The sequence below is a fragment of the Myotis nattereri genome, assembly GCF_964212035.1.
Source record: "Myotis nattereri genome assembly, chromosome: 14".
Classification (NCBI taxonomy): Eukaryota; Metazoa; Chordata; class Mammalia; order Chiroptera; family Vespertilionidae; genus Myotis; species Myotis nattereri.
In genome coordinates this window covers 21675387-21693088 of record NC_138089.1, presented here as the reverse complement: position 1 = coordinate 21693088, position 17702 = coordinate 21675387, and the positions used below count along the sequence as shown (strand labels likewise).

The 17702-nt window shown below is 55.5% G+C and overlaps 1 protein-coding gene across 1 annotated transcript; it reads right to left on the bottom strand.

Annotated features, from left to right (window-relative positions):
* Positions 1–4596: 4596 nt before the first annotated feature.
* On the bottom strand, positions 4597–17157 carry LOC308530135 (inter-alpha-trypsin inhibitor heavy chain H4-like; the record flags this gene model as incomplete). The annotated part of the gene is made up of 18 exons (XM_081106611.1): positions 17041–17157; positions 15629–15789; positions 14644–14748; positions 14348–14510; positions 14101–14211; positions 13479–13607; positions 12712–12828; positions 12283–12451; positions 12073–12198; positions 11707–11888; positions 11445–11630; positions 10181–10320; positions 9772–9926; positions 8007–8066; positions 7553–7711; positions 6637–6811; positions 4819–4973; positions 4597–4697 (listed from the first exon to the last, which is right to left on the bottom strand). The coding sequence occupies exons 1-18, from the start codon at positions 17128–17130 to the stop codon at positions 4597–4599; spliced, it is 2484 nt and encodes an 827-aa protein (XP_080962737.1). The 5' UTR covers positions 17131–17157.
* Between the last annotated feature and the right edge of the window lie 545 nt (positions 17158–17702).

Sequence of the window (17702 nt, the reverse complement as noted above, 5' to 3'; positions counted from 1 at the left end):
GTGGCTGGCCCAGCTGGCCTGGCATCTGGAGCAGAGGCACAGAGCCAGGCCTGAGGGAGGGCTGTGACAATAGAGGACATGGTGGAAACCAGACCGCTGCCAGCCTGTGCATGCCTCTCTCGGGCCCTGCTCCGGGGAACACCAGCTGGGACCTGAGGCAGCTCAAAGGAAGGACTGCCTCCTGGGCCTCCCCAGCAATGTGGCTGAAGGACAGGGCTGGTTGGCGTCACACTTTGCCAAGTCAAGTGTATGATGAAAAAAATAAAATAAAAAATTGACTCTTGAGCAATGAGTCTCTGAGAAGCTGGGAAGGGCTGAGTGCATTTCAGAGGCCAAAAGGGTCATGAGGAAAGTCTGGTCCCTGTTCAGGAGCTCCTGTTGGGCCCTGCAGGCCTGGAGGGCCTTCTGTGACTCAGAAGCCGAGAGTCCTCCAGGGCTGGCACAGCCTGCAATGGATTATAGATGCCATCCATCCACCCACCCACCCACCCTCTGTCCATCCATCCATCCATCCATCCACCAACCACCCATTAGTTCATCAGATAAACCCAACATTCTGGGCTAGAATCTTGAGGCACACAGCTTTGTGAACCAGGTCCTGTGAGCTTGGGTGCCTCAAATTTACCTTCAGTTGGGCTGGGGATCCTTGGGATCCTCCAATAATACCCCACAAAGTCCTGAGAGCTTCTACCACCTGAATAACTGTAACTGCCCCTTTCTGGATCTCCCTGCTTCCAGAGAGAGCTTTCCACAGCAGACCATTGCTCCCTGCCTACACCCTGAAAATGACATCTCCCTCCCATTGCTCTTGGGACAAAGATAAAAGCCCTTCCTATGGCTTCTCAGCTTCATCACCTCCACGAACCAGGCATTGTCCCTTACATTCTGGGTTCCAGACACACAGACTGCTCCAATTCTGCAAACATAACGCCTCCTGCCCCAGATTATTTGCCTCTGCAGCTCTCTCTGCCTGCAGGGCTAAGATCATGAGGCTACCCCTTTGAAGGGAACAGTGGGCAGCTTTGCTCAATGGCATAGCAAGGGACACAATAAGGCCAGAGGAGGTTGGAGTCTGATTGGGAAGGATCAGGAATGCCAGTGGGGGTGGGGATGGGATCTGGTTATGGGCCACAAGGAGGTTTTCCTACCTCCCACTCCAGGGGCCCCTCTGGATTTCCTAGGGACACCAGACTGGGGTCCTGGAGAGGGTATGGGGGGCAGTCCAGGAGGAAACCTTTATCATCAGGGGGGCCCTCCTCCACCAGGCATCTATGAGATGTGGCCTAGTGCTGCTGCTCCTCAAGGGAGAGGGCCTCTTGAGACACAGCTCCAGAGAAAACATGGCAGGTGTGCAGGCTGGGCTGGCAAAAGGGCCCAGCCTGGGAAAGGACATCCTCAAGTAGGCCAGCCCTGCACCCATTCAGTCAGGTCGGCTGAGGAGCCATGTGGCTTTAAACCAGTCATCCTGAGGTCACTTTTCACATCTGTGAAATGGGAAGAAAGATCCTGCCAGATGCAGGGTGTGAAGAGGCACCGTCATATGGTTTCTGTTCCTCCTGAAGTACCTGCTTTGTTCTACCACTCAGCTAGCCGCCTAGCCTGGCAGGTTGGCAGAAAGGCAGAGGAGGCCCCAGCCCAAATCTGCCCCTCCCTCTCCCTCAACACAGTCAGGGAGGCCCTCCTTGCAGGCCAATTCCAGGCAGATTCTGTCCTCAACCCAGTCCTCTGATGGCTTCCTGGCTTTCAGGATAGAAATCATGCTCCATGGCAAGGTGCACCCAGTCAGTGCTGGCCTGGCCCTGCTTCTCCACCTCTCCAACTTGCTCCTCACCCCATGCTTCCCTTCCCCTACCCTGAATTCACTGCACAATGACCCTGAACTCAATGCACAATGTCCTGGCTCTCACCCCAGTGTCCTTGTCCTCCTTTTCTACTGGGCTGACTTCTCCTTATTCGTCAAAACTCAGCTCCAGCCACGCCGCTTTCCAGGAAGGTTCCCGATATTCCCCAGGTAGAACAAGGTGACTCCCTCTGGATTCCCTGCAGCACCTGGTGGTTCCTGGGTGGCAGCTGTCACAAGGGCACTGTCTGTCATGGTGGCCACAGCACTCTGCCCAGGGCCTGGCCCATTAGGTGCTGGAAAGCACTCAGTGAACAAAACAATGAAGGGCATGGACCTACTTCCAATTGTTCACAGAAGGCACCTGCCCTGCTGCTGGGCCAGATAGTCACCCAGGACTCCTCTGCTGTTATACAAACCCCACAGCCCAGCGCAGGTGGTGGTGTCCCAAAGGGGTGAGCTGGGCGTGGGCCCTGTCTCTCATCTTGGTAGATGTGTCAGAGATGGCCTCACAGGAAGTTCGAGGGAGTCCCCAAGGCGGCTCCCCCGTCTCACAGCAACACCCTGAGACCCTGCCAGCCAACCAGGCAGATGGAGAGGCAGATGGAGTGTGTCTGTGCGTTTGGCAAACCTGCTGCTGGAGCCCCGCTACGGGCCTCTCCTCTGACCCCTCCAGAAAGACTCACTCAGTAAACACCCTGTAGAGCTCAAGAGCTGGGAAAAGAGCTTTTCCCTGCTGACCTGGTTTGCTTCCTCTTAACAAGCAAATGAGCTCATTTTCTGCTTTCCTCTGGCTGCGGGGAAGCTCAGAGCAAAGTTCTGTGCTGCAGCTTCCCCACGCGGGTGTCACAGACTGAACGCTCCTCCTGCTTGGCTCTTCTCTTATTCCCATGGGTTTTGTTTAAAAAAATTTTTTTTAAATCCTCACTCAAGGGATGTTTGATTTATGAATTTATTCATTTATTTATGTATTTATTTATTTTTATACAGAGAGAGGAAGGGAGAGAAAAAGAGAAATATCAATGTAATAGAGAAACATCAATGGATTGCCTCCGGCATGCGCTCCAACTGGGGATCAAAGCCACAACCCAGGTATGTGCTCTGACCTGGGATCGAACCTGCAACCTTTGGGTGTACAGGGAGATGCTCCAACCAACTGAGCCACCTGGGCTATAATTGTTTTTAAGTGCGCTCTGACTGTGCAGGAATTGGGTGGAATCTGGGGGTGACTATCCCTGGGGCATGGATAGGAGAGGATTTAGAGCTAGGGGTTGGGTCACCTCCATGGGACAGACGCTTCCCTCCTGGGATGAGGGCCTCTTTGTCTCCTGTCTTCCAGGCCTAGCTCCTTTCCAGCTGGTGAGCACAGGTTTGAAAATCAAAGTGCATCATGCAAGTCCCATGGGAAAGTCGCCCAAAGGCTCACTGAGAACTTCTACCCAGTTCACTTTTTTTAAGGGAGGTAGGAAGAGTCAATACCGGTTTTCATGGTCCTAGGTGGTTTGGCTCAGTGGATAGAGTATCGACCTGAGGATTAAAGGTCCTGGCTTCAATTCCAGTTACGGGTATGTTCCTCGGTTGCAGGCTTGATTCCTGGCCCCAGTAAGGACAGGTGCAGGCGGCAACTAATCAATGTTTCTCTCCCTTTCCCTTCCACTCTCTCTAAATATCAATGTAAAAATATTCTTGGGTGAGGATTAACAAATAAAATAATAAAATAAAATAAAATAAAATAAAATAAAATAAAATAAAATAAAATAAAATAAAATAAAATAAATAAGAATTAAAAAAAAACTGGTTTTCATGGACTGAAACTGAACCTCTGCTCCCAGAGGATGTTTTCCGGCCTTAGTCCCCAAGATGGGGTCTGGAGTGACATATACAGGGGTGGTTCAATCTTTCTAAATCTTAGTTTCCACCTTATGAAATGAAGGGAGTGGACCAAAAGCTCCTCAGGGACCTACTGGCCACAGCCTCTGAGGGCTGATTGTGGGAGATTCCAATGTCACATGATGCTAAGTGTTCAGGAGGAGGGTCTACAGGCCTGGGGTTTGGCTGGATGGAACCAGAGAAGCCCACTCCCTGTGTTTAAACTACCTGCCTTTATTTGCAATAAGTGGAACTCCCCTCCCCATCATGGTCGAGACCCCACAGGTGGCTGTGGTCACAGGATGACAGCCCTCTGCACACAGTGGGGTGACGTGGGGTGGGCGGGTGGGTATAACTCCTGATATCAGAACCAGAGCTCGATAGACCAGCAGGAAATCTCTGTTCCTGGGGTCCCCTCTTGGTAATCCAGCTTGAGCTTTCTGGGATGGAGAGACAGACACACAGACAGACATACAGACAGACAGAGAGACAGGTGGTTAGCAAATCTCAGGTGTGGTGTGATGAGAGGGAGAGAGCTGGGGTCGGGCAAGTGGAAGGTGGAGATTCAGGGCCTCATAGAATCCACCCCATCACAGGCTGACAAGGCCCAGTCTCCCAAGGGCAACCAGTTGTCCAGGGTCCATGGTTCTGAGACATCAGGGAGTTTGCTAATGCCCCCAACTCACCTTTAGTGATCTCTGGCTGGGGTGTTATCTGTGGGTCTGAGTTGACCGTTTTTGTGGGTCACACTGAGAGCTGGGTCAGACATGACTAAAGCATAACCTTTCACCCGACTATCTCTAGTTCCCAGGCACGGACAGGGGAGTGGAGGCCCCAGGGACCAGCTCTCAGCCTCCTAGTCCCCACCCCTGCCCATTTGCGTGGAGTCACCTGGTGGCATTGAACTCAAACCCCCGAGTCCACAGTGTTCGCTTGCTGGCATCTGTGGCATCTGGGGGCCCCCAGGCAACGCCCTGGTAAAAGCGGCCTGAGAGACAAAGGGAGGGTCAGTGAGGGATAAAGACACGGGGACTGGGAGACACAGGCACTGCCTGTTCCCAGGCAGAGCTGGACTGAGGATGCCCTGAGCCAGGGTCATGGGCTCATACCAAGGAGGCCGCCGACGCGGCTGGAGAAGCGGTCAGTGTCCCGCAGCAGCAGCCGAGGCCCCCGCCCGGGGCCGTCCCAGGACAGCAGGCCGATGGTCACTCTGTCTGGGCTGCTGAGCAGCAGGAGCCCCGCCCTGTCCATGGTCATCTTGAGGCTGTGGGGAAACTAGGCTCCTGAGAGAAGGTAGGCATGGACACACCCGCCGGGGACCCTGGCGGTTGGGGTGGGATGGGTGGGGGAATCCAGCTGTGGCCTTGAGTGGGAAGTCCATTACACATTCTCCTTAGCAACTGGGACAACGTGACGTTAATGATATCTGGTGATCCCAGCATTTATAAAACAAAATAGCGGCTCCTTCCCGTTTTCTTAGATTTGGTTCCCCTTAAATTCGTTTGATATGATTCCGGGGTATCGGACACACTCTGCCGGTGCCAGATTCTCTTCACGATCAGTGTTTAATTGTATGTTTAACATCTTGAAGGGCGAGTCTCTTCTGATTCTATGCCCTTCTCTTTTACTTAAAATAATCTCTGATTTCTTACCTTTTTGGTTTTCTTGGGAATGTTTGGCTCCTTAGAGCACGTTGAACAAGACCCTGCTGGTACTCTGAGTTACCTTAATGGGCCTGCACTAAGTTTACACAGGCTCCAGGGGACTCACTACAGGACGTGTGGTCTGATTTTCTTCACGGAGATCTTCTGTAGCTCGTGAAAGTGTGTGGCCCCTGTCGCTATGATGAAGAGGAGCTCTTTATTCATCTTCTGGTGCGCAAGTACTTATCAGGTAACAGGAAACTTTAAGATCTGGTATGAAATGGGCGATTTTCAGGTGAGCCCCGCAGGTTTGCTAGGTGCTCACTCATTTGTCAGGTGGAAACCAGTCTCTACTGAGGGGCTCAGTTAGGGGCATGGACGAGGCTCTTTGTACTCAGCACGGGCTGGACTAGAAGGCAGTGCTCCCAGAGGGCCCAAGCCTTGGCCCACTCCAGGCCGCTCGTGACTTCTGGACCCACAGAGCTGCCTCTGGAAGGCTCGATGGTGAGGCAGCCCCACCCAGAAGAGGTCGCCATCCACCTCCCTTACCTGCCAGCCGCCAGGTGTTTGATGGACAGTCTCTCCTCATCAGAGCTTCAGGAGTGAGCTAAGAGAGACTTTCATAGCCTCCCCCTGGCGGACAGTGCCTTCCAACTTCTCACTGCTGTCATCATTCCCTCACCACGGAGACAGCTGCCCTCCAGCATGCCCCGTGGGCACCACCCCTTCTAATGAGCAAAGTGCTCCCCTGCCACCTTCCCTCACTGGGTCTCCCCTTAGCCTCTAACTCAGGCTTGGAGAGATTCTCCCCAGGTATGAGTGAGGAAACTGAGGCTAAGAGGGTCTCAGCAGCCTGCCCAGGGTCACACAGGATTAACAGCAGTGTAGCTCCAAGCCACACAGTACCCTGCACGGGACAGTGACCTGGGTTAGGTGTGGCCATGCCGGGGGCCAAGCCCACATCTGGTCCCCAGAAGTGCCAGGCCACCCAGACCTGCATATGTGGTGGCCAATCAAAGTTCTTTGGGGTGGATGTATGAGTGCAAGGGTCAGTGCTCAGGGGCATGACCGTGCGTGAGCAGCCAGGTCCCCAGGACAACCGCTAGTGCCCCCAGAGAAAAAGAGGTATGGCTCTGCGCAACCGGTGGGGGCGGCCCACTGCAGAGGACTCATGCCCAGCCCAAGCACTTCATCCCCAAGCCTGTGGCCTCAGGCCACCGGGCAGCACTGGCACTGGCTAACGTAGCCTGAGAGGTCATTGCTGGTACGCCGCCTGAGGCTTACCCAGGCATCACCACAAACAGCGTCTCCTTCCATTTGTACTGAGAGCTCCTTTGGTAACTAGTCACGACCACGTGCTCAGGGGACACGTGGACCTGCAGCTGGATATTATTGAAAGTCACCTCGATCACTGAGAACTGGGCCTTCTCCATGTCATATTCGCCAATCACCTCGAGACCTGAAAGAGCCGGGAGCAGAGGTCAGAGGCATGGCCCAATCTGATTACGTCCATGAGAACTGCCCTTCACCAACCCCCTCCTCACTGCCCTTTCCCAGCATTCCCTCACACTGGAGTCTGCTTTCCACAATCTTTTCTCTCCTCCCTTGGTTGCATTTGACTTTGGAAGCACCACAAATCCTCAGTGATGGACACTTTCAGGTGAGCCCTGTGAGAAGGGCGATCGTGTCTGAAGTCCATGAACATTAATAAAGCACTGTAGGGTGCCTAATCCTGAGCTAGGTGCCATGGCCAAGAGGGAGATGGCAAATCAGCGGTCCCCGCCCTCAGGGAGCAAACAGACTCTAGGCCTGGTGTGTGGAGGTGGGAGACGGTGTGTGAGCATCCCTGAGTGCTGTACGTCCCCACGTCTGACTTGACACCTCAGCTCAACCAGTACGACCCTTCTGGGGGGTGGGGAGCAGGTCTGGTCAGCATACCTCCCTCCTCTTGCCTTTCATCTCCTCCAGACTCTCTATGGTCCCACTACTATCTTTCAGGGCTCTGGGCTTCTGCCAACCTCTGCCTCTCCCTAGTAAACCCCCACTTGTCTGCCAAGGCCCAGTCACTCCTGTGTGACCCCGTGCAGCCTCATATGCCCCTCAAACAGCCCTGGCCTCCTCTTCTGGGCCTCTGCCTCTAGCTCGCTTTGGGCACTGACTGCAGAGGGTTTCTCCAGAAGGTGACTGCTCAGGGCCTCACCTTGGTCAGGGTCTGAGAGCAGGAGTAATAATGGCCCACGGGTGCTCTTGATGTCCACACAGAGCTGGTCCACGCTCTGCCCAGGCAGAGGCAGGATGAAGGTCGGAGCCTGGATGGGGGCTGGGGCAGCAGATGCGGTTCTTGGGGCAGGTGGAACATCTGGAGGGCAGCGACGGGAAGGGGGGCTTAAGGGGGGAGGCACCTTACCTGGTGGTGGGGCTGTTGGGCTTGTTTCTGAAAGAAAAAGTCTTTGCTTAGGCATCGCCTTCCTCGCATTTGGGGGCAAGGGGAACTGAAGGATGGGACAGTGTATAAATGTGGACAGGGTTCCTTCTCCACTTCAACATTGAGAAACATGTAACAGGTTCCTAGAGATCCCCAGGGGTCTCCCATCCCAGGGTCTTCCTGCTATAGGGCCGTTGTCTACTTCAGGGAATCTGGTCTGGGGGCGTACCTTCCATTGTTTCGTCCAGGTAATCAAACACCATAGTGGGACTGGAGAAGGAGAAAGATTCTAGTACGGAATTGGCCAGAAACGGAAAGGGAGAAGGCAGTCAGGATTCCACCCAATCAGCACGCCCTCCAGCCATCACTGCCACCTGCACCCGCCAAGCTCCAGCCCTGGGACCCCTGCCCCACATTCACCCAACTAGGAGAGCACACTTTTAGGAAACACTGAGGAGACAGGGTCCAGCCTGGTGCTGGGCTGGGTCTGAATCCAGACTGGAGATCAGAGAAAGCTCATGGGGCCACTCATGGCTTGGGGGAATGGTGGGAGCCTTCCCTTTCTAGAAGGTTCCATCCTGAGCCAGCCTGCAGAGTGTAATGAGTCTGGTTCAGTGAAACTAAATGACACACTGCTTCTTGTCAAGCCCCACAGCAAGTCTGCCTGGTCGGTGTCCAGCCCTGTGCAGGGTGCTTGCTCTCATCCAGCTCTACAGGCAGGCTTACCATCGCCTTGGGGAAATGAGGCCTCGAGGTCAGAAAGTGGCTCACCTGTCCCGCTTGGTAGCCTCGGATCCGGATCCGATTTAGAGATTGGAAAAAGATAATTGGAAGGAATAGGAAATCGAGGTGGTCCAACACTCATTTCGGCCACGTCATGAAGTCGAGCGTACGGGGAAACTCCAGCTTTGGAAAGGTTGACACCTTTCAGCAGTCTTGGCTCAAGCAGAGTCATGGGTCCCCACCACCAGGGCCCTGGGACCCACCCCGGGAGAGGCATGTACAGAGGGCAGATGGCTCCCTTCCCCACACCCTCCACTCTGAGAGCCTCTCCCCCTTCAGCCAGGAGAAATTCAAAGCCAGAAAAGGAACACTTCTTGAACTCCTCCCACCCTGCTGGGATATCAGTCACTTCCAACTACCTTGTCCTCTGAAGTTTCTTCTGCCACTAACAAACGTTCCAGCATAGACACACCTGAACTTGAGTCCCAGCCCGGCCACCAGCCAGGTGAGCCAAGCAAGCCACTCACCCACAGTCAGGGCAGAGCCCAGTCTGTGGCCAGGGTCAAGGTTCTGTCAATCTCCCCTCCCACCACCTCTCCTCCTTTGTTACCTGTTGATGTGAACCGTGTGTGTCCCATGGCTCTATGTCTGAAGACAGTGCGACCTGAAAATCAGAGAGACCTGAGTGTGCATTCAGCTGGATGGGGACTGTGCCCCTAGCGCCAGGACAGCCAATATCTGAACGAACAGGTGACTAAATACACCAATGTGCTTGGGCAGACAATGCCCCTCCTGGCAGCAGGCTGGGCTGGAGAGGCCCTGGCCAGCAACTTTGTGGGACTGGGGTCCGAGGTCCTGTATCAGCCACCGGTCACGAAGGGCGGTCTTTGACGGTATTAGGGCCTTACCTGAGGGATCCTTTCCTGGATAAAACAAAAAGAGAAGAGAGAGAAAGAAAGTGAGAGAGGGAGAGAGAGAGAGAGAGAGAGAGAGAGAGAGAGAGAGCCTATTGGGTAGTGCTGATATGTTTGAAGTGCTTATTTAACCTGCTTCCCCACCCCAGCACCACACAGCTGCAGTGCATATGAGAGGGTCGGGAGACCTGGCCTCAGTTTCCTCATCAATGAAATGGGATGCATCTCCTGGGGGTCCTGGGAGTCTGTGTGGCCGGATTAGGGTCTTGGTCAGGGTGTGGGGGAGGGGCTGGGGGGGGGGAGAGACTGGGTCAACACTCTGTTGCCACAGAGCTGGGAGCCCACTGTCACACCCACCACTGTCCACGGGCTTCTCGGCAACTTGAGACTGTTCTTGGCCTTCAGGTTTGGTGACCACCATGGACGTGAGGGGGGTGACAAAGCTATAGTTGAGCGACAAGCCCAGAGCTTGGGTCTCCAGGGCCTGCTTATCGGCATCGGATGCGGAAACCCTGCAGGTAGAGAGCATCAGAGGGCCAGCAGGTCCTGGATGCCGAGCTCCATTCTCCCCGCTTCCAGACCCTTGGGGGTGGGGGCGGGTCCCTACTGGCAGAGTCTGGAGCTCAGACACCACTCCATGGCCCCCTCTCTCCATACCTAGCAGATGCCCAGGCCACCTGTGCTGTCCCACCCATGAGGAGCTTGGGGAGACACTGAGGCCGTGTGTGGCCGCCCCAGCAGGCCCTTGGGGGTGCAGGCCACCCACATTCGCTCCAGCAGTTGGTGGATGGTCAGGTACGCCCACAGTCTCTCCATGAAGCCGTGGAAGATGTACTTGGGCTTTTGAAACTCCTCTTCCTGCTTCGCCACCTGGGACTCCATTTGGAAGGTGATGTTCTCCGTGGTCTGGAAAGAGGGGCCCAGCAGGCGGCAGCAGTGAGGGCCTGACGCCCGCACCTGGCCTGCTGCTTCCCAGCACTTCCATGAGAAACCTACTTGGGACTGGGCAGGTCCCATGGGCTGTGATAACCGCATTCCTTTAGAGTAGGTGGGGAGCAGGAGTTTAGGGGTGCAAGGGGCTCAGCCACAGAGCCTCCAAGGATGAGAAGGAGGTGGAGAGAAAAGGTAGGAACTATCACAGGTGCAAAGCCAGGAACTCAGATCTGGTGAAGCTTTTGGGAGGAAGGACAATGGGGACGAGATCTGCAATCCCAGGCCAGTGCAGAAGCAGCAGCAAATGCATTTAAAGTAGAAAGGGTCCCAAGACGGCCCACCCCAAAGATGGAGACTCTGGGGACAGAGACAAGTGCCTTCCCAGCAGTCATGGCAGAGTTCGAAAGAGGGCTCAGGCCTTGATAGGGTTTGGGGCCCCATGTACCCCATTAGGCTGCCCCTGACCAAGCAGTGCCCCCTGCTGGTACCAGGCACTGTCCAGTGGTGACAGCGAGTCATGTGCCCAAGTTTCAGGTGGACTGCTGCTTCCTTCCCCAGGGTGGGGCCTTCTGACTCAGGCTGACCTGGCCAGCAGCCTGGGAAGTGGGGCCTGTGGGCAGAGGCACTCCAGGCTTTCCTGTCACAATCCCCAGCGGCCAAAAGCCTTTGCGATGTGGATCAGACCCCATCCCCGCTGCTGGAGACGCCCTCCCCTGTCCCTCATCAGAGCCGGGCCTGCCACACCTTTGTCACCTGCAGGCCACCTGCACAAATGTCCTATCCACCTGCACAGCTATCTATTGGAAGGTTTTCCTTAAGTGAAAGTTAAACAGATGAACACTCTTCACTTGGCCTTGTCTCAAGCAAGACTACCAGGGAAATGCTCGGTCAGGGGTTGGACTTATATTTCTCGGAAGATACATTAGGATAAATACGTAATTACTCAAACAAAGACATGTCACCTCCTTAGTCACCCTGGGTTCCGCACTTTGTGAACTCCCATCCTCCAGGATAGCACCAGCAGCTAACATGAACCTAGCCCCTCCAAATGCCTGCTGCAGCCACCCTTCCACGCCAGGATGGCTGGCCACACTCACCAGCTGCCCGCTGACTGTGGCTGAGAGCACATCAGGGCTCTGGGCCCGGAGCTTCCCGGCCACTACCATCTCGGAGCCCTTGAAGAACAGCGGGAAGTTGTCCTGCGTGACCTCCTCCACGGCATTGCCTGGGTACTTGAAGGTCACTGTGGTCAGCAGCGGGTTGGCCACCTCCTGGTAGAAGTCCTGCAGAGTGGGGGGTGTCACGCGGGCGGGGCAGGGTCGTCCCTGACTCACCCAGCTCTCAGGGGTAGGCTGGCACCTGCAGCTGCAGGGCGGAGTCCGAGTCCTCGTAGATGCGCCGAGCCAGGCCGCCGTTGTCCAGCGCCAGCTTCTCCAGGAAGGCGTAGCTGACGTCGAAGCCAAAGCCCAGGCAGAAGAGGCTGTACTGACCGCCTATGGCCTCCTGCACATTCTTCTGGATCTTCCTGGGGTTGGTCTCGCCTGGACCCAGTTTTTGGTGACAAGGGTCAGAAAACAGGGATTTGCTCAGAGGATATTTTTGGAATCTCAGAGCCAGAGAGGCCTCAGGGATTCCCTCCCTTCCCCAGGTCCCACAGCAAGCCCGGATGGAGCCCCAGCGATGCCCTCTGGGCAGTGTGCCCTGGAGTTGCCGCTGTTTTCTCACCCACAGTGGGGTCGCCATCAGTGAGGAGGAGGAGGAGGGAGACGCTCCCTGAGGGCAGCTGCTCCTCCCGGGTGGCTATGTCCAGCAGCAGCACAGCCAACAGCATTGCATTATTGATATTGGTTCCTGAGGGCACAGGATCTCAGGATGGCTCTCAGGTGGAGCTCGTGCCCGGATGCCCCCACCCTGCAGGGCTGCCCTGGTGCTCACCTCCCTGGGCCTGGATGCTGTTAGCATATTTCTTGGCCTCCTCCACGTTCTGGGTGGAAGCTGGCACCAGCGATGGCTTCCACGGGCTTGCTTCACTGCTGAAGCTAATGAGGTTGAAGTGGTCTTCGGGCCTGAGGTCCTCTAGGATCTTGATGAGGGCTTCCCGCGTCTGGTCAGGGGAAGGGGAAACAAGGTGTGTGTCTCAGTGGGACCTCCTTGGGGGTTCATGTGCCCTTGGGCTGCACCCCAGGCCCACACCTGCAGTGGGAACATGGTGAATGCTCCAGGGGCAGGACCAGCTCCAACCTGGGTCTCTGGCAGCCTCCTACCCAGGAAGATGGAGGAGGGAGGGTCTGCCTGCTAGACCAGAGCTGATGGTGTGAAGCATCTGAGAGTTTTCAGGGGTCTACCCTGGCCTGTGGTACCCACCTGCTGGATTTTCTTGCCCATCATGGAGCCACTCGTGTCGATGACAAAGATCACATTCTTGGGTATCTTGGAGAGACCCTCGGGGGCAAAGTAGTGCACAAAGTAGCCATTCTCGATCTATGACCAGAGTGAGACACACCCCAGGTGAGATGAGAGCTACAGTGCTGCCCTGCCCTGCCCCATCCACCTCCTTACCCCAAATCCCCGGGTCCCCATCCTCTCTTCATTTTAAGCTCCTCTGTCACAGTCCCACTGCTAACCTCCCCAAATCCTCGTCACATTTTTTTAATTCTTTATTGTTGAAAGTATTACATATGTCCTCTTCTTTCCCCACTGAGTTCTTCCAGTCTGCCACCCCCTCCAGTCCTTCACCACCCTGCTGTCTGTGTCCATGGGTTATGCATTTATGCACACAAGTCAATTGGTTGATCTCCTCCCACTCACCCAGTGTAGCTACTCTTTTGCTGAAACATTACCGGCTATGCATGACCCACTAGAACTCTACTCCACTTTGCTTCCTACTTGTATGAATATCTGAGGCGGTTTAGAGGTAATAAACCTTACTTAGCAGATGAAACTTTCTGCCTCTGAAAGGGAATTCTTTCAGGGACAGCATAAGTAAACTGTGTGTTTTCTGTCTGTTGCCTTCGGTGCACACCGACCAGAAGGAGCAGTTTTTTTGCCTTTTCTTCTGCAACAGCCAGGCTCAGGCTCCTGAGGACGGATGGATTTCCTGGTTATTCTGCTCTCCCCTGGAGCCCACGCACCTGAATGGAGCCTCCAGAGAGGGTGCGGTTCACATCATAGCGGATGATGAAGTCGCCATCCACGACTGTGTCCTGTTGCTCTGCAGACTTCTGTTGCTGGGAGAGCGTTGGCTTGAATCGGATGTGAGCCTGGAAGAAAGACAGACTGGGCTGATGTCGGGAAGCAGCGAGGCCACGCTCACACCCCTCACCCCACCTGAGAATCACCCGGGATGAGAATTCCCCATAGGTCAAATCCCAGGGGACTTTCTCTCGGGCTGGGCTGTCAGGTGGACGGCCTCAGTACAGTGGATGGGTGTGAGCGAGGAGCCTCTGCTCCGGAGCTGTGTGAGCAGAGCCTGGGCTCAGGATGTGTATGATCCAGCCTCCGCCTTTCCCCCTGGTCCTGGGACCCTCAGGTCAGTGTCCTCTCCCAGGCGCCCCCTAACCTCAGGTTCAAGCCAGCATCCGCCGGCTTCTTCTAGGCCTTGCCCTCATCTGCCTCATGTGAGTGCGGACACAGAGACCTCAGAAGTCTGCCAGCTGAGAGATTCTGCCCAATTGTCCCACTCTATGGGAATCCAGGATCACAGGGCAGCCTGAAGACAGGCCCCTCCCCTCCCACCCACTGTGGCAGGCCCACCTTGGTCTGGTTCTGTGAGACGATGAGGGCGTCTGCAAGCTCATTGGTCATGAAGGTGCTCTCTGTCTCCAGAAAGCTGATGCCCTGAGGCTCAAAGATGTGAATGTCCATCTGGGAGAAAAAGGGGTCACTGGGTTAGTCAGGAGCCAGGGCTGGGCCTCACAGGAGGCTGAGGGGACAGGGGGGCCACCCTCGGCTGCACAGGGGTCACCCAGGAGGCCTCCTGGGAGGAGGAGGTTCCAGGTACCTGCAGGTGCTTGACCAGCTGCTGGGGCTGCACTTTCAGCAGCAGCTCATACACTCCCAGGCGCCGTGTGAGCAACTCCTCGTACACCAGCTCGAAGGTGACCTTGGCAGCGGGGGCCACACTCACCGACACCTGGAACTGCTCCATCTTTCTCCCAGTGGCCCTGGGGGAGGAGGGCATCAGGCCTGCCCCTCCAGACCAGGTAGGGTATGGACACTGGAGGCAGAAGCAGAACTACAGACAGGGGCAACTTCTGCCCCACCCCCACTGGGGTCTCCCGCACCCCTTGGGCTCACTTGACGAGGCCAGCGCTCTCTCCTCTGGCCACGGCCGCACTGTACTGCTTCTGGGCTGTATCCTTCTGCTTGATGTTCCCTGGGTACGTCACACCGTCGATGATCCTGGGGCAGGAGGGTGGGTGTAGTTGAGAGCCTGGTGTGTGTGTGTGGGGGGCTCTCTGCAATCCCATCTCCTCCAGGGAGCCTGTCAGGGACTTGCTGTGCCTCCTGATAGAGTGACTCCTACCTGGACCAGACCTCACCCGTTTATTATGCACCTATCATGTACAAGACTGTGCAGGGCCCAGGGTAAGGGCGGGCAGCCTCTGCAAGGTGTGCCAGACCTCCATCTACCCCGAGGCATGCACAATGGATATGAACATTCATTTTACTGAACGGACAGGAGAGGAAGGTTGCAGAGGAGACGGGGCTGAGTTAAGTCCTGGCCTCTCTTCTCCCTTCCATTCTGGCCCCACATTCCAATTGCCCCCTCCATCTCATAGACTGTCCCGGAGGAACCTGTGGACCACCAGCACGCCCTTTCTGAGCTGCGCTTGGACCCAGCCAAGTGCCCAGCTGTGTGGGGCAGACGGAGGAGTGAGATGCCAGGCTCCTAGGCCAGTGGGAGACACAGGGCTAAAAGGCTTTGAACCCTCTTCCCACCAGCACAGGGCAGGGAGGAATGCAGAGGTGGGTGGAGGGAGGGGTGAAAGGAGGAAGGGATAGAGGGACAGATAGAATATGGAGGGAGAGAAGGGGGAGGGAGAATGGAGAAAGAGATAGAAGGAGGGAGGAGTAAAGGGATGAAAAGAGGAAGGGAGTGTGGGATGGGGGAACATCTCTGAGAATAAGTTCCTGATAAAGCCTCTGGTTCCTGTCCTGCCTGCAGGGGGAAGCACACACCTCCTGTCAGGAGGAGGTCCTCTGTCCCTGAGGGACACCTGGGGAGGGGACAGCAGTGCTGGATGGGGAGGGGACGCGGAGGGGGCAGGAAGGCACCTACATGGAGAAGTTGGTGATGAAGGCTTTCTTGGGCAGCTCCATCTGGAAGGTGGCCTCCTGCATGGAATCCGCTCTGTTGACCACCCTGCTGGTGATGACCGTGTGGGCAAACCGGGAGGAGACCCTGGAGTCCACAGTGAGGCTGTAGATCTCGATGGCATTCTGGAGCAGTGAAGGAGGGGGGTGGAGCTGCTTCAAGCCAGCCCTGCTTGGGGCCATGCTCTTCAAGAGCAGGCCTTGACCTAGGTCCCAAACCAAGCCCTGGCCCTACCCAGACTGAGTGATGGATGCCTCAGGAAAAGCCCCGTGAGGCATTGCACGTGTGGATCTTTCTCTGAAATAAGAGGCAGCTCTGTGCTCCATTCCCCACCCTACAGTGCCAGGGGGCAGGGGCCACTCTGTCAACACACAGGGGATGGAAGGTGGAGCCTGAGCCCCAGTGTGTCTGGGAGGGACTCTCACTTTTCCTGGCCCCGGTTGGGATCCGGAAGCTCAAGGTCTTCGCTCTGAACAGTGTCAGGGCAGCAAACAAGTCCTTTGATTTCTGGTGACCAGAAATGGAGGAACCGCTCCTGCCAGTCCCCACAGGGGCCTCCAGGAGCTGGGAGAATCTGGAGATGACCAGGGTCCAGTCCCTAAGAGCTGGGAACCTTCTCCTTTGCCCCCTTTCCCTGCAGCCATGGGCTCCACCCCCCAGTTGCCCTGCCCTGCAGCCCAGGCACTGGCCCTGCAGAGACGGACAGTCCCCACAGGTCACTGACTCAGGCACCTGCCCTTCCACCCAGGTTTAAGGTTCGCATGTGCACACATGAGAAGCCTTACACATATGCCAGCCTGCATACGACACACTTGTGTACATGCCAGCTCTGTTCACCTGCACACGCCGCCTAGCAGAGGTGGGTGCCTGGCTGAGTGGCTTGTTACACACGTGAGTGTCTGCTCTGTGCCAGGCACTGTACTAAGCACTTCATAGTGTTACAGGTTCCATCCTCACAACAAACCTCTGAATAGGGTCTATTATTACCCTGCTTCACGGATGAAGAAAGGGAGACAGAGGACGCGTCATAACCTTGAGGATGTTCAGCGAGGAGGAGGGCAAGCTGGGCTCATGACTCCCACTCCCACCCTCCCCCACTGCCGGCCTCCAGGGGCAAGCTTCTAGGCTGCAATTCCTCACCTGGAACATGGAATAGGATCACCCCTTCTAGCGAAGGGGGTTGGGGTGTGGGGAGAGGGTGTGTGTGTGTCCATAAAACCCTGGAGAGATTCCTGGTGGATGGTCAGCACCATTTTTTTGCACACACACCGATCTATGCTCACTTGCACGTTCACACACACACAGGCTCTCACTCATTCACCAGCTCATACCACTCACACTCCGGTGCACACACAGGTGCCTGAGGCACCCGCTACCTTTTGGGCACGGGTGGTCTGGAGGACAGCCAGCAGCGAGAGCAGGACCAGCATGATGCCACAGGCACAGGTAGGGCCTGGGGGCTTCATTTGGGCTCCAGTGCCTGGCAGGCTGCTTCTGAACTTGAGAGAGAGTGGGGAATGAATTAGTAACCTCCTTGCTGCTCCGCCCCTCTGGGGGCAGGTTCCAGAAAAATTGGAATTAACAAGCCAAACCTTGCAGTGGACTCAGATAAGTGAATGTCCTGTGGACCTTGGCTGGGGACAGACCCGTGCACAATAAGTCCCCAGTGACATCAGGATAGGTTCTTGTAAACGGCAACTTTAAGTGAAATGATGTTCACCTTAGAAATGAGTTCAGTTCCTGTGGCCTATTTCTGGTCACAAAGCATCACCAAACTTCTAGATAAAAATCCAAAATGTTGAAATCAGTGTGAGCTACACTTATATTTAAGAAAGATTAATGAAACCAACTGAGATCATGCTTTTCCAAATTGCTTATTCCAATTTAGGGGTTCAGATGCCCAAAGCCTCTCCCACCAGCTCAGAGTATAAAAGGTGAGACCCCAACCTGGATAGGACACCCCTCCATCGAAGGTCACACTGACACACACCCACACTAGACTGGAACGATGGAGACACACCGGTTCACCTCCCGTGCA